Source organism: Chrysemys picta, chromosome 1 (genome assembly GCF_011386835.1).
Source record: "Chrysemys picta bellii isolate R12L10 chromosome 1, ASM1138683v2, whole genome shotgun sequence".
NCBI lineage: Eukaryota > Metazoa > Chordata > Testudines > Emydidae > Chrysemys > Chrysemys picta.
This window is the reverse complement of record NC_088791.1, coordinates 302,290,118-302,305,698: the sequence shown is the minus strand read 5'-3', so window position 1 is coordinate 302,305,698 and position 15,581 is coordinate 302,290,118. Positions and strand designations below refer to the sequence as shown.

At 42.7% G+C, this 15,581-nt stretch overlaps 1 protein-coding gene across 3 annotated transcripts in view; it reads right to left on the bottom strand.

Annotated features, from left to right (window-relative positions):
• TRPC4 (transient receptor potential cation channel subfamily C member 4) overlaps positions 1-13,031 on the bottom strand; it is a 211,898-nt gene extending 198,867 nt beyond the window's left edge. For 2 of the 3 annotated variants that reach the window (XM_065581286.1, XM_065581289.1), the window contains exon 1: positions 12,411-13,031. Coding sequence is in view for 1 of the 3 variants with exons in the window: in XM_065581288.1 (XP_065437360.1) it covers positions 12,411-12,425 (15 nt within the window). In the remaining 2 variants the exon portion in view is untranslated. The remainder of the gene's footprint in view (positions 1-12,410) is intronic. The other variant, XM_065581288.1, reaches the window with a different exon arrangement.
• Positions 13,032-15,581: the final 2,550 nt, after the last annotated feature.

Genomic DNA, 15,581 nt, shown 5'->3' with positions numbered 1-15,581 from the left:
GAGGGAGCATGTCAGGGCTGTGGTAGCGCTCCACGCCCTATGCTGGCCCTTCAGACCATCTGTCAGGAGCCTAAGTTATAGCAATCCCTTGGTTATTCTTACTCACACTGGGGTCTGATGGGCACAGAATCAAGGAGACAACCAGCTTCTGATAGCTCCCCCACCTCTCTTCTGTACCGAATGGAACTCAGATACAGGAGAGATTTGAGTCCTTACTTAGCAAGCATATTGTAAGCACAGTGGGAAAAAAATAGACCTTCAGGAGAATTTAGAGAAGAGTTACACATTAGAAGTTTAGTTACACATGAAGATATTGCAGCAATAAACATACTGTACAATATCCAAGCTCTAAGTATTTGGTATAACTGGCTTCAATACATAAACAAATATGTTCCAACTTAAGACCATTAAGTTAAACAACCATGAATGAAAATATTTCTATTTAAGTGGAGAGACCAAAATATGGCATCACAATTGTGCTATACTAGACTTCATTTTCACTATAAAAGAAAATGTGACTAGTAGTTAGAGCACATAAATTAGAATATGGATTCTATTCCTTCTTCTCCCACTGATATGCATTGAGAGACTTTAGGGAAACTGAGGCTTGACAAGACCACCATCAGTTAAAAATGGATATAACATATGCTTTACATCAGTGTCATAAACCTTAATTATTTTATAGCACTGTAGGGTCCACTTACTAAAAAAGTTCCTTTAAAATTCAAATGTATAAGAGTTCAGACACTGGATTGGCCCTTCTGATGGGCATCTCTTTTGCTAGAAGGGTGGGAAAGTTAGCAACACTTTTCTATAGGAAGTCCCTGATTTTACACAAGGTCAGACTATCCCTCTCTATGGCACCTAGCCAGTATTTGAAGCCTCCATGCAGAATTTTTTAGCGTAAATTTTACAGCTGTGAGTACTTTGCAGGTTCAAGCACTCTATACAAATAAGTTAAATGTAAAAACCGAGCTGATTATATCAGCATAAACAACATTTAAAATCTGATATTGTTGGCTGACTGCAGCACTGCTTGTCTTAAAGGATTATTATCCAAAATGAAAGGCTAACATTCTCTCTCCTAGTTTAAATAAAATTGTGTCTAAACAAAATGCAAATGAGATATTTTAATTCCTCTCCAACAGAGGATGCTGCAGTAGTTAGCATTCAAGCTTAACAAGAGGATTTACCTGGAAATGATCTATTAAGAACAAGCAACTCCACATAGCTAGAGATTAAAGCTAGGATATTACCACCTGAGAACCCAAAGATAATACTTTTAGCTATAACCAAGTATTCAGTGGACTAAGGTAGGTTGTAAGGGGGAAAAAACCACTCTTGAGACCATCTGCAAAGGCTAGATGCTGCCCTCCCCCCTCCACAGAAGCAGACTGAATGCAGTGTAGGTGGTGCAACTCTTCTTCCCAAGAGGCGGGATTTGAGCAGCCAGTGCAGGGTCCACCCTAGATCTGACTGGATAATGGTGGAGGGGGCAGTCCCATGGAAAATTTAGACTCTTCAGTGAGTCTGAGTGCAGCTGAAAACTTTCCAGTTTGGGATATTGGGGTTTTTGATGAAAAAAATCTGAAGTTTTCTTAGATAGTGCATAGTCTTTGTGTTGGCACTTTGCAGAGGGGTGAATTTCACACAAACACACAGAACACCACATTTTAGTCTAGCTAATCTGTCTGCACACGAATTTTAACTCACTCTGAGAACAGATGACAGGGTGCTTGCACTGGTTTGGTATGTTGTATTCCCAATGCTGTGATTGGAAGGCCAGACCCTGCACATTTGAAGTTCAATGGGAGTTACGACGCCAGTGGGTGAGGATTCAGCGCATCCTGCAGAAGGGGACAGGACTCAGTCACTGATTTAGTTTGCCTAGGAAACAGTTGGCCTGGAAATCCCTTTCCACAGCTTGTGGATTTGTCAGCACCAACATTCTTGCTGAAAGTCTCTGTATACATATTTACTGTACGTAAGTTTTGAATCAGACACAATATGCCCCAAAATGCACATACGACCATTGCTATTAATTTAAATCCCCTATGGAAAATGTAAGTGGGACTGTCCCACTTTTTAAAAAGGAAATGTTTTAATAAGAAAATATTTACTAACAAACGGCACTTGTATTTACAGCATTTCTGTTTTCATAGCAAGTTACCAGAAGTCTACAGCAATATAGAAGAAGATGAAATTGTCCTAGGACTAAGCTTGTGCTCTCTGTGTGGTCCAGTACACTTCTTAGATATGACACCAGTTTTCTAGTCTACTAAAGATAAAATACATGCTAAGTAGGAATGCCTTTACATTTTTCTCTCAGATGAGGACAATTAACATTCTAGTTCTTGTCCTGACCTAGAGAAATGGGTAGTAGGGAGATAAGGCAAAAGCCCCTAATCTCCCCACAAAAAACAGATGGTTGTGTATATTATCCACATATCATCCAATGATTACTGACTTCCTATGGTATGTATAGCTTGACTAAGTGGAGACAGAGTTCCCAGCCCATCGTGTGCATATTCCAGGTATGTATAGCTTGACTAAGTGGAGACAGAGTTCCCAGCCCATCGTGTGCATATTCCACTCTCAGCAATGTCCTATATCCTTTACCAGTAGAAATGTAGTGGAATGGTAAAGTGGTCCCCAGGTGTCCTGGCCAACTTCCTATAATACACTGCAGATAGAGGCATCACCCTACTGATGCCACTGTCGTGCAGCATGAACAAGATTGGTCAACATACCAGCTGGCTCTATGCCAGGCAGGTGATAGACTTTGTAGATCCATTGGCTGGAGTTTCTACCTGTTTTAATAAGATGGACAACAAATTGGACAAATAAGCCTTTAAAGTCACCCACATTTCACACAGCTGCTATTGTGAGCTGTTCAGTGCTGCTCTGCATAAAGCCATTTGCTTCAAAGACCTGATGCTAGGGTAAATGGATTGCACAGATGATGGCTAACAACCTGCCAACAGTGGATCTCAAACAGGCAACTGGAAGTTTATGCAATTCATGGATTCCTTCCCAGTTGACAAAGTCGACAGGGATGTCTTTTTTTTTTAAATCTGCATTTGGTCAGATAATAGTGACTATTTCTCTTCAATGTAGATCTTGCTATTGCCATCCATGCCTTTTTCATTTTCATATTGGATAACTACAGTCTGCTCTACACATGGTTAGAGTTGAAGATCACTTGGAATCTACAGCAGATGCAGAATGTGGGAATTTATCTGCCTAAACATATTGACCATATAGTAAAAACATTCTATCACTTCTCCAGACACTACACTGGTTTCTTCTTCACTTCTGGTTGCAATTCAAACTGTTGGGCTCATTCTTTAAAACCCTACATGGCTACCTAAAAGACCTCCCCTCTCTCTCTGTCCAAATGTACTGCCATGAAGATAGAGATATCCAATGTGCTTGAGTTCACAGCCTCCAGATTTTAATATTTGACAGCTGGTTGAGGTGGGTTTCAGTGTAGGGCCTTTGATTGTGGAATTCACTACCAATTCCTTGGTCTGACAGAACCCAAGTATGCTGGGCATCATACTAAGTAGCACAGCCATCTGTTTTCCTGAGCCATTCACTAGGAGTGGGAGCAGATGAAATGAGTATCATGTTTATTTGGATTCAAGGGTGGAGATTTTATTTTTGTTGGTTCTTCAAATTGATACTTGGAACTTCCTGGTTTTTAAAAGTTGTACATGGGTGATGGGCACTGTCACCAATGGGGTGCCTCCTTCTCGCTGTTCTGGGGAGGAGTTCCATCCAGGTCCAGCACCCCCGTCTGTCACTCATTCGTGCATCCCCCTGCCTCTCTCTCGCCCTCTCTCTCTCTCTGTGACTCAGGGTCCTCTCTCTTCATTGGATTGGCCCCTCATCCAGGTCACCTGTGTGTTAATCCCTTCTGGGGGTTATCAAAGTCTGTCCATCCAAAAATGGTAGTTTTCTCCCTCACTGCCAGCACTGTGCCACTTCCCCAGTGGCTGGTAGGGTAACCTGGGCCCACTCTCTACTCCAGGTTCCACCTCTGGGACCCTCTAATCAGGAACCAATGTCTGTACCATCTAAACCTTGCTGCCATTTCCCTAAGCCCTGCCCCTAGATTTCCTTCCTTTCCTCTCTATTGTCCAGAGCCCTCACTGTGGCCTCCTTCTGCTGCCAGCTTCCTGGCTTTATACTAGCCACTTCTGTTTCTTCTCAGCTGGGTTCCATCATCATTCAGGGGTTACATAGGCCACCTCATCTGTGGCTTATCTGAGCAATTGGCCGCTTCTCAGCCTCATCAACACCTTCTAGGCTAGTGTGAGGGTGAACACCCCATCACAGGCAAATTTTCAGAAACTGAAAACCAAGAAAACTCATGCCCACTTTTTGGTTTAGGCCCACTATATGGCCTGCAGCAGGTTTGAGAGCATGCAGACGGTGCATAACCATAAAAGTTGGCCAATCAGGGCTACTTAAGCACAGAATATCCTTGTGACTTTGCTCCGTGGGGCACAACTATTTGTTCACTAGACTTGGTAAGCCAATGGTCTGCTTCTTGAGATGTACATAATGTGTCCCCTGAATAACTTTGTCTGAGATTTGGACCTTAGAGAATGTGGGGAGGAAAGAGAGAGTTGAATTTTAAGTGTGACCCCACAGTTACAAACAATGGGTAAAATTCCCTTTCACTGGAACTGCAGCTCTCAAAGGTTGGGAAGGGAAGGGATGAACCGCAGGTCTGAACCCTGGCTCTAGGCTGCAGTAGTGGTAGATTCTATCTCCCCAGCTGCTCTGCACCCACGCACATACAGCCTGGATACTCTGGTTTTATGCAAGTGGAATCAGTTTTGCTTAGTGGATGTAAACAGGAGATCTGGATCTAGGGTTGTTTTTGGCAGTGCTCCTCCTGCTCACTCAGCAGATCCACTTTTGCATGTAAGATATTTGGCTGACCGTTGAAATAAAAGCAACAAGTTTACTTGATCAAAGTTAGGGTTGAGAAGGAGGAATCACTTAAGTATCCAGGGATATCTCCAGCTATCATTCATGTAAACACGAGAGTAAAGGCAAATAGGGAGAAAATGACGGAAAGGGTGAAGATGAAAGAGCAGAGGCCAAAGAAATTGAACCTTCTGGGAAACCATAGAGGTGATATCTTGGGATGGAGAAGTCACCACTAGACACTAAAAGAACAGTTAGATCACAGGGAAGATCACCACAAGGATGGAGCCAGTCCAGAGTATGGAGTGCTGAGGCCTCATAGACTCTACCACAGAAAAGGCTAATTAAAAAAAATCATATTTATAAGTTTCCCATTCATTACCATAGTATTTGAGCACCTAATTCTGTATACCATAGACACAGGGAGATATTTTCAGACAAGTATAGCCTGCCGGGCTCTAGGAATTATTTTGGGGAAGTTCTCTGGCCCGTGTTATACAGGAGGTCAGACTAGATTATCACAATTGTCCCTTCTGGGCTTGGAAATCTATAAATCTATGAACCCAGGAATCTTCCACAGCTTCTGGGCTCACAGATGTATAGGTTAGCTTTGCCTGGCTCTGGCTCTTGAACATTTGACATAAGAAAAATTAAACCCAGCAAATTTTCAGAAGCTCTTTTTCCAAAATTCACTTTCAAAATAATTTGGAAATAAAGACAAATCTAATTTTATACGTACTTATTCTGTGACATTTTTAGCACACCTCTTGTTCTATTTAAATAAGAAATGCATTTTTTAAAAGTAGACGCAGCACTTCTGGAATTTTAAGCTGAGAAATGATCTACAGAAGGTATATTAGTTACTTTTTTTTCTATGCAGCATACTGACAATCTTTCATTACCTTAACCTTGCTGTGCAAAGCATTTAACTCCTATTTTCATGCTTTCTTACCTTACCAGTTTCAAATTACATTAGGCAGACATTTAATGTACCTAGAAAGGATTTCTCCCTGGATGTCCATTTATTTTTTGTTACAAAAAAGTAGCTTTAATTTATTAGCCCTTTGTGTGTGGTCAGTTTTTAGAGCCTTTTTATTTACAGTGTATTAAACCACAAGGAATTGTTCAGCAATATCATATCTCAATAACACTTGGATACTGGCATATAGCTTTTGAATATAATCAAAATCTATGTTAAATCACTCAGATCAGAACTAAGGGCAGAATTCTGTCTTTCCTCTGCCTCAATGAGTCTAGGGCTTTTTAAAAAAAATAGATTGATTTTTAATACCATACACTGATGCAAAATATGGCTACAAAGGGGTGAATTAAAAGCAAATTTTCATCTTAATTCTAAATCATCTTGCTTTTAGTCATTTTAAAACTTATGGCTGATGAAACAGCTATATTGTAAACCAACATAGCTTGGATTTGAAGTCACATAGAAGACCAGAGATAACAGTATGCCTGACAATAAATAAAGCCATTATGTGCTCTAGTCTGAGTAGAAAAACTGCTGTGAATGCCTCCCCCCTCCATTCTTGTTTACTTTGTCTCAAAATATGCTATAAATAAGCCTTTTCTAGCTGCTTCCATGTTGTCTTTTCAGATCCAGTGCAAATCTGTTTCTTTTTTAAATTAACATTTGAAAAGGGAATGTAGCCCTGAGGAAGTGAGGGAATAATAGCACAGCCTATCTGGTCAGGCGTGGCAGAGGCTGGTGCTATGCAGGACTTTCCCTATTGTTTTGCCAGTACGCGCCAATCCTGACCTGCAGCACTTCAACTTCACCATTCCTGTGTATCTCCCTAGAAGAGGCTGCCAAACTGCATAGTGTTTTGGGGATAGAGACAAATCTCCACAGGGGTTGGATGAGACAAACTCACTTTTTACTTGTCACCTACATTAGGATTTAACAGATCTCTCTGGAACAGAGCGGTTAGTACTTTAGCTCTCTGGGCCACATAACTTCTTCTACAAGTCACCTTGAACAAGTACTTGATGGGTTGGCCTGAGTGGTCGAACACAAACCTTTATTAAAAAGGGAGTGCTATTGCTCACTGATCATGTGTGTATTAACAGGCAACATATTTTGGCCCTGGCATATTCAAAGTGATGGTCACAATCCTGCCAAGTGAGGAGTGTGGTCCTAGCAGTGTTGAGCCCTACGTAGGAAGAGGTACTGAGGGTCTGAATGCTTTCTTCATGGACTGTCTTCTAAAAAGGAGGACCAGCTACTAGAAGAAATGGTGTCAGCATCAATAGAAGGAGAGTACGGTTGAATTTAAGAGACATCCATCTGTATGTTTGGCTTGTCTTTGAAGTAATCTCTCTGTTTGACAGTCTGAACAGAAAGGAAAGCTATGGGGAAAAAGAGAGCAATAATTCTGTCTTAGGGCCCCATCCTACAACCATAAGAAGTTTTGCCAATGTCTTCCATGGATGGGGAATAGAGCCCTTAAATTATTTTGGTGATGAAACCTAGGGTCCAATCCTTCCTTTTGCCTCAGTAAGGTCTACAGGATCAGATCTTAAGAGTTATCCATCTTTCTTGAATATTTCCAAGGCACCTATCACTGTGATATCCAGCTGATCTTTCTTCACAGAAAACTGGCTGCTGTGGCGGATAGTGCTATATTATACAAAATCTGGATATATTGTGTAGGCAAGTTTGTTCAAACTATTCAGGTCCATTCTTTTCATAAAGGAATCTATCTAGGAAGTGAAATGTCAGATCAAGATTAAACAAAGACTGTGAATGGCTATCCAACTACAGAAACAGTTTCTCCTCCCTTGGTGTTCACAGCTCAACTGCTAGCAGAGCACCTCACCCTCCCTGATTGAACTAACCTCGTTATCTCCACACTGATATATACCTGCCTCTGGAGATTTCCATTACTTGCATCTGAAGAAGTGAGGTGCTTACCCACGAAAGCTTATGCTCCCAGTACTTCTGTTAGTCTCAAAGGTGCCACAGGACCCTCTGTTGCTCCTTACCACTAGAGTATTTAAGTGCCTGATGAAGCCGCCTCTAATAATTTTCTTTTTTTGTATTGGGATGTAGGACCTACATTAAATAAGAACAGCAATACTGGGTCAGACTAATTGTCCATTTAACCCAGTATCCTGTCTTCTGACAGTGGCCAATGCCAGGTACTTCAGAGGGAATGAACAGAACAGGTAATCATCAAGTGATCCATCATCTGTTGCCCATTCCTAGATTCTGGCAAACAGAGGCTAGGGACATCACCCCCGTCCATCCTGGCTAATAGCCATTCATGGACCTATCCAGTGATGAGCTGCCAGAATGTTAATAACCAGTTCCCTATTGGGTCTTCAGCGGCAGGTCCTTCACTCACTCCAGGTTTTTGGCGGCACGTCCTTCAGTGCCGCCGAAGACCTGGAACAAGTGAACGACCCGCCACCAAAGTGCCAACGACGACCCGGTAGGGAACCGGTTATTAAGCACTGCCCGGTGAGTACAAGCCTGAGACACCCCATCCTAACTGCCCCTCCAGGGCTCCACCCCCTACCCAACTCGCCCTGCTCCCTGTCCCCTGACTGCCCCGACCCCATCCACCACCACCCCGACAGACCCATGGAGCTCCCATGCCTACCCAACGCCCCCGCATTCCCCATCCCCTGACACCCCCCCCCAGAATCTTCGTCCCCTCCAACCACTCCCTGTCCCTTATCCAACCCCTCCTCCCAGCCCTGACCCGGCTCCCTTACCACGCTGCTCAGGGCAGCGTGTATGGGTGCCACGTGGCCCACTGGAGCTCGCAGCCCCACCCCCTTACCATGCCGCTCAAAGCGGCAGGAGCTGCAGAGCTGCCCAGGAGCGGTCCAGAGTGCTGGCGCCGGCGGCGTGGCACGCTGAGGCTCTGCGAGAGGGGAGAAGCGGGGGGGGAGGGGTCAGGGGAGCCTCCCCAGCCGGGAGCTCAGGTGGGCCGGACAGGATGGTCCCACGGGCCGGAGTTTGCCCACCCCTTTAACCACCAGTTCTAAACCAGCTTCTACATTTAATAACCAGTTCACGTGAACCAGTGCGAACCGGCACCAGCTCACCACTGGACCTATCCGCCATGAACTTATCTAATTCTTTTTTGAACCCAGTTATACTCTTGGCCTTCACAACATCCTATGGCAAAGAATTCCACAGGTTGACTGTGCGTTGTGTGAAGAAATACTTTCTTTTGTTTGTTTTAACCTGCTGCCTTTGAATTTCATTCAATGACCCCTAGTTCTTGTGTTATGAGAAGGAGTAAATAACACTTCCTTATTTACTTTCTCCACACCCATCATGATTTTACAGACCTCTATTATATCCCACCTTAGTCGTCTCTTTTCCAAGCTGAAAAGTCCCATTCTTATTAATCTCTCCTCATTTGGAAGCTGTTCCATACCCCATCATCATTTTTGTTGCCCTTTTTTGTACCTTTTCCAATTACAATATATTTTCTGAGATGGGGTGACCACATCTGCACGCAGTATTCAAGATGTGGGCATACCATGGATTTATATAGATGCAATATGATATTTTCTGTCTTATTATCTATCCCTTCCCTAATGATTCCCCACATTCTGTTAGCTTTTTTGACTGCCACTGCATATTGAGTGGATGTTTTCAAAGAACCATCCACAATGACACCAAGATCTATTTCTTGAGTGATAACAGCTAATTTAGACCCCATCATTTTATATGTATAGTTGGGATTATGTTTTCCAATGTGCGTTACTTTGCATTTATCAACATTGAATTTCATCTGCCATTTTATTGCCCAGTCACCCATTTTCGTGAGATCCCTTTGTAACTCTTTTCAGGCTGCTTTGGACTTAACCATCTTGAGTAGTGTTTTATCATCTGCAAATTTTACCCCTTTTTCCAGATCATTTATGAATATGTTGAATAGCACTGGTCCCAATACAAACCCCTGTGGGACATCACTATTTAGCTCTCTCCATTCTGAAAACTGACCATTTATTCCTACCCTTTTCCCCCTATCTTTTAACCAGTTACTGATCCATGAGAGGACCTTCCCTCTTATCCCATGACAGTTCACTTTGCTTATGAGCCTTTAGTAAGGGACCTCTTCAAAGGCTTTCTAAAAATTTAAGTACACTATATCCACTGCATCCCCCTTGTCCACATGCTTATTGACCGCCTCAAAGAATTCTAGTAGATTGGTGAGGCATGATTTCCCTTTATAAAAATTATGTTGACTCTTCCCCAACAAATCATGTTCATCTATGTATCTGATAATTCTGTTCTTTACTATAGTTTCAAGAAATTGCCTAGTACTGAATTTAGGCGTACCGGCCTGTAATTGCCATGATCTCCTCTGGAGTCTTTTTAAAAAATTGGCATCACATTAGCTATCCTCCAGTCATCTGGTACAGAAGCTTATTTAAATGATAGGTTACAGATGACAGTTAGTAGTTCTGCAATTTCACATTTGAGTTCCTTCAGAACTCTTGGGTGAATACCATCTGGTCCTGGTGACTTATTACTGTTTAATTGTGTACATGCTATATTATATAGAGTTTATGTGGATGCATTTATCATAACTAAACCAGATGTTAATTTCATCCTTCTCTGAATATATTGTCTGAACTTTGTTTTAGGGTCTCTTTTCTTTTAATTTTTTAGAAGTGCCAACTAACCAGAAAGCATTTTGGAGTAGCGTTTCTATTTACTTCTAGCTAGAAGGTATTTTAGTTCAGGAAGAACTGGCATTACTTCTTTTATGAGGCAACTTTGGATAAATATAAATTTCAGTTGCCATGCTAACATGGGCTCACTCAATTGATGCCAGTAAAACAAAAAAAAATTTAGTGACACTGCCTTGTAAAATATAATAATAATACAACAACAAAGCTGCAGGTCTTGCCAATCGCAGTGGATTTTACAATTCAACCCTTACTTAGTATATATTTTCTGTCAGTGTTTGTTTAAGGTTCCAGAACATCAACTGCTTCTTTTCAACAGGATTATGACTACTGTAAAATAGCCAAAATATTCAGGAGCTTGAAAATGTAAATTCAATGCACGGGTGAATTCCTTCAGTCAGTTTGTTTACCATATAAGTCATTCTCAGGCTCATTTTCATCATGTTCATTTGCCATCAACCTCACACTCCTTCCACCAGATTCTCTTTATGTTTTTTTCAGGATTTTGTAGTAGCAATGGTTAGTAGGGAAATTGTAAATTAAAAAAACAAAACAATACTTTAAGGTTGAAAAAATACAAGATGTACATGAAATTTGCTGCACTTAGTGTGTAGCTGTTCCCCATCCACTTTGATTTTCAGAATTGAAACAATGTTTAACTTCACAATGACAGGACACATAGGAAAGCTGATATGTCAAAGCTTCAGAGACAGATCAGGGGAAAGAAACACTATTTTAAATAAGTAACTCTTCCTGATAGCAAGTTGATAGCAGGATAAAGAAACAGCCCGCAGAGTTGCTACTGTCTGGTAAATTACATCCTAATAAAACTCCATTGTGAGATCCCCATGCTTTTAGCTGATAAATTATTATTAGAACGCTTATCACTTATCCTTTCCTACATGAAAATACACTGTTATTCAAGAGCTGCAGTTTTATTACATCATAGTTTCAGAAAGTTCAGTATTCCTAACAAAAGAAAAATGTCCTATCAATGGCTGTACAGCTGCCTTCCAAGCGGTTGAGTGTTAGCAATTACAAGGCTGGTAACCCATGAAAAAATATTTTGCTATAGCATGATAGTTGTCATAATCAAACACTATACCTGGAGGGAGGGGAGGACCAATTCTTTTTTCTGAAAGCGCTGTCTTTTATGTACCTCTGTAGCCAAATAATAATATATGGGTGTAAAATTCAAAATCTAAAATGAGACAAAGGTGATTCCTGATACAGTCTGAGCCCTCACCTGAACAGCTGTCACGGTCACTTAGCTGCACTCCGCTATACTTTAAAGGCAAACTCACGCTAACTCTACAACCAGTCTTCTGTCCAGTTAAACAGCTTCACTCGCCTCCCTGAAAGCCCCGTCTCAAAGAATTAGCCTTCTGCATAAATCCTTTGGTTTACATTACAAGAATCGCAAACACACCCACCCAATTCTATTGTCTACTCGCTACTTCTGAGCCATCTAGTCATCGTCACAAAACTATTTCCCTTCAGTTTTTTTTCATATACTCAGTTGTCCTGCAGGTGTCAGACTTCCCTTGCAATAACCCAAACGATGGCACTGTCTACAATGTCAACAATTAAACTGATTGCGATTAAAAAAATCCACGTTTATTATGTAAAGGGGAAAAATCTAAATGTTGCTTAATGCTAGGTCCAAGAGGGTACAAAACCCCTGTAGCCACCGTGGGCAAAAGTTGGTTAATTCCAGTAATTGGTGGCGTCTCTTAAGAGGAACAACAATAAAACCAAAGCGTCAAGAAGAAAATATTCCAAAATGGGTGAGAACTTACTTGGTTTATATGCATGCGTTGCTATCCAGCGTTTTTACTTCAACTGTTATCAGGGCACATTTCAATTCCATTTATAAATTAAATCCGTTTAGGATTTTTTTTTTTTTTTGCAATCGCCCACCTCATCCACTTTTCCCCATGTCTATGTTATTCTCTTCATCTTTCAAACACTCTCCCCCAATTCAGGTGGTCTTCAACACTTCCAGCCAAGGAGACAGCGCCTGTAGCTTCGCTTTAGTGCAACAGATGAGTGTCAAATTCCTCCCTGGCTGTTTATTGTGGCGTCTCATTACTCTTCCTGGGTATCCCATGCCGACTGCAAAAAGTAACAATCCCTCTCCATGAAATGTTTCCTGTTGGAAGAGAAACTGCGAGGCATGAACATCAGAGGGAAAAGAACACAAATAAGCTGAAGTTGATGCTTTCCTGCCCAGGAGATCCGCTCTCCGGTATTAAGGCACCTCTTGCACAGAAGAGATACCTCGCATCGAAGATCACCCCTTGGATTGTCTTGCGCGCTGGTTTGTTCTGTCAGCTTCTCCGCACGATCAGTTCTGTCTGTCTTTCCCTCCCTGGTGTGTGGCTGAGCCGCTTCTCCTAGGGACTTTTTTCTTTTGGTCTGGTGGGGAGGCACGGTAAATACCTAAAAGCGCCGCCTGCAGGATAATCAGGGGATAGTCCCCACCGAGGAGCAAAACCAGCTTTCTGCAGGCTCCGTTCCAATGGAACACAGGGTGCAGGTGGCCTCTTTGCTGGTAGCCTCAGCCACCCTCCTCCTAGAGAAATTCCTCGCCAGTTTGACGTGACCTTTTCCTTCCTTTTGAAAATGTTTTAGGCTGATTTTTTTATTTTTGATTTTCTATAAAACGTCCAAGAGCACGTGTGTCCCTAGGGTGAAGTCAGGCGTGAACAACCAACAATCAATGTGCTTGCAGCCGTGCGCCAACAAGAGCGAAAAGGACTGGTTAAAAAATAAAGGACAGACTCAAAAGAAACCCTTGTGTGACAGCTGTAATTGACAACCCCCTGAAATGCACAATGAAAACACACAGCAAATAATCGTTTGATTGCCTACTCCCCTCGAAAAACAATGATCGGTGCAGTAGTTTCAAACTCTACAATATTTGCACTCAGTCATGTTAGGTATTCGTTCCTGCTAAACAATACAGTCTAAAGGGGAGTCAATCATCCCCAGCTGCAGTAACATCTCACCTTGTAGAAGTGTAAGATTGTTTCAGCTGCTGCTTTCTTTTGATCAGCAATAAACCTCTGCAGTTAGCTTGGACTAGTTTCTCTCTTAGCGGTAGCTTTCTATCTGCCTTCCTGCTGTGTAGCATTATCCCGCTGCGGACCTCCTTGACCCGTTACCATTTCAATGGAAGTGCGTGTGATAAACTTCTGCGGAAAGCGGGGCTGCTCTCTTTTAATGCAAGAACTGTCACTTTCCCCGCGAAACTCAGATACCAGAGAAATCCAGAGCTCGTAGACTAGGGGGAAAGGGATTAGTCACCGTTTCCCTACAGCTTTAATCAAAATGAGGACAGTAGCTATAGGACCAAGTTAAACCGTTAGGAATGAGACACTGTGCAGAAGGAAGAAGTCCACGTGCTTAAATCTGGGTTTGGGCGTGAGCGGGGTCCTGAGGAGTGTGCACGGCTGTATATTGTACACGCTGAAAGGAACGCAGGCAGACGAGTGTCAGTTACATGGTAATTTAGGATTTCCTTGCTTAACTTATCTTGTGTCCTCAGACTCAACCATCATCCTAGCTTGCCTGCTTAAAATCATATCCCAGTTGATTCTGAACTGCTGCTCAACGCAGAAAGAACTTCTACTGTCGCTAGTACAGAGATTAAGATGAGGAAATTGCCACACTTCCACGGTAAACAAATGATTAAAAAGCCTGCCCTTACATGAAATATATACAATATCTCCTTTCCTTTTTTTGAGCAGACCTAGAATTAGCATCACAAACCCTACATGAAGTCTTGGTGTTTCATTCTGCTTTAGCTCATCCATTTAGAAACCAGTTTTGTTTGTTTTTTCAAAGCTCACAACCATGTGTGTTCTAACATTGCTAAAGTCTTAAAGGGAAAGACCAACTAGCCAGCCAACACTTCTTGGAAGTATTCAAACAGCATAATGACATAAAGCAGTGCCTGGGCACAGCCATGCTGCAGAAGCAATTAATCAGGAGCGTTATGTCAAAGACTGGAGTTAACTGGTATTTATACAAAAATCAGTTGTGTTTAGCTTCACCAATAACTAGCTGAAAACACTTAAACTCACTTCGACCCGTTCTCCTTGCAGACTGCAGCTCCCTGGAGATGCAACTTTCTGAAAGTCCCTTCCAGTGCTAACACTGGAGTTGCATGTGGGCACTTTACAGATGGTGCAATGCATTGCCTGTAATAAACTAAACCCCAGTGTCTTGGCAATAGGGGCATAGCTCAGTGCTGACCCCCTCTCCCCCCCCCCCCCGCCACGTCTTTTCGGATGCATCAGGCACTTGATCTCCAATAACCTGATAGAGTCACACTTGTAAATGTAGGTGGAGCATTTTGCCCTCCTCCCCTCCATCCCCCCATCTCCACCTGCGCAGAAAGCTCCCTGGACTGACCAGGCAAAGGGAGAGGCAGATGTAGGTGGAATTAGGACACGTCCTGTTACTCCCAATTCAGAACCATGACTTAAGAGCTGGTCTGGCCATGACTCCAACCTAACTCAGCCGTGCAGACACAGATCCTGATGGCCCCCATCAACGAGGAGGTGACAGTCCCAGGCACACTCCAGTCCAGTGGTGTGCACAGGATGGTGATGGCAAATAGGCTAAGCCAGCAAATCTAGGGATGCATGCTCACTGGCAGGCACTATGCCACAGAAACAGAGGGCTCCTGGCTATGCTTAGGGCCCCCCTTCCTCCCTTGTCTTTCTGCCCAGTGTTCAGTATGGTGCTGGCAGAGGTTGTGCCCTGATAGTCACTTATCCTGCTTTCATCTCAGGGCTCTATCAAATCCTATGGGGACTCCCAGTGCAGGAGGCCAGCCTGTGGCAATGAGCTATACAACTGCAGGTTGTCACATTGAAAATAGAGGAAGGAGGGGATTGCAACATCAACAAGCAGCATTGTTAATGGTTACAGTTTGCACATGCTCCAGCCCCTAGGATGCT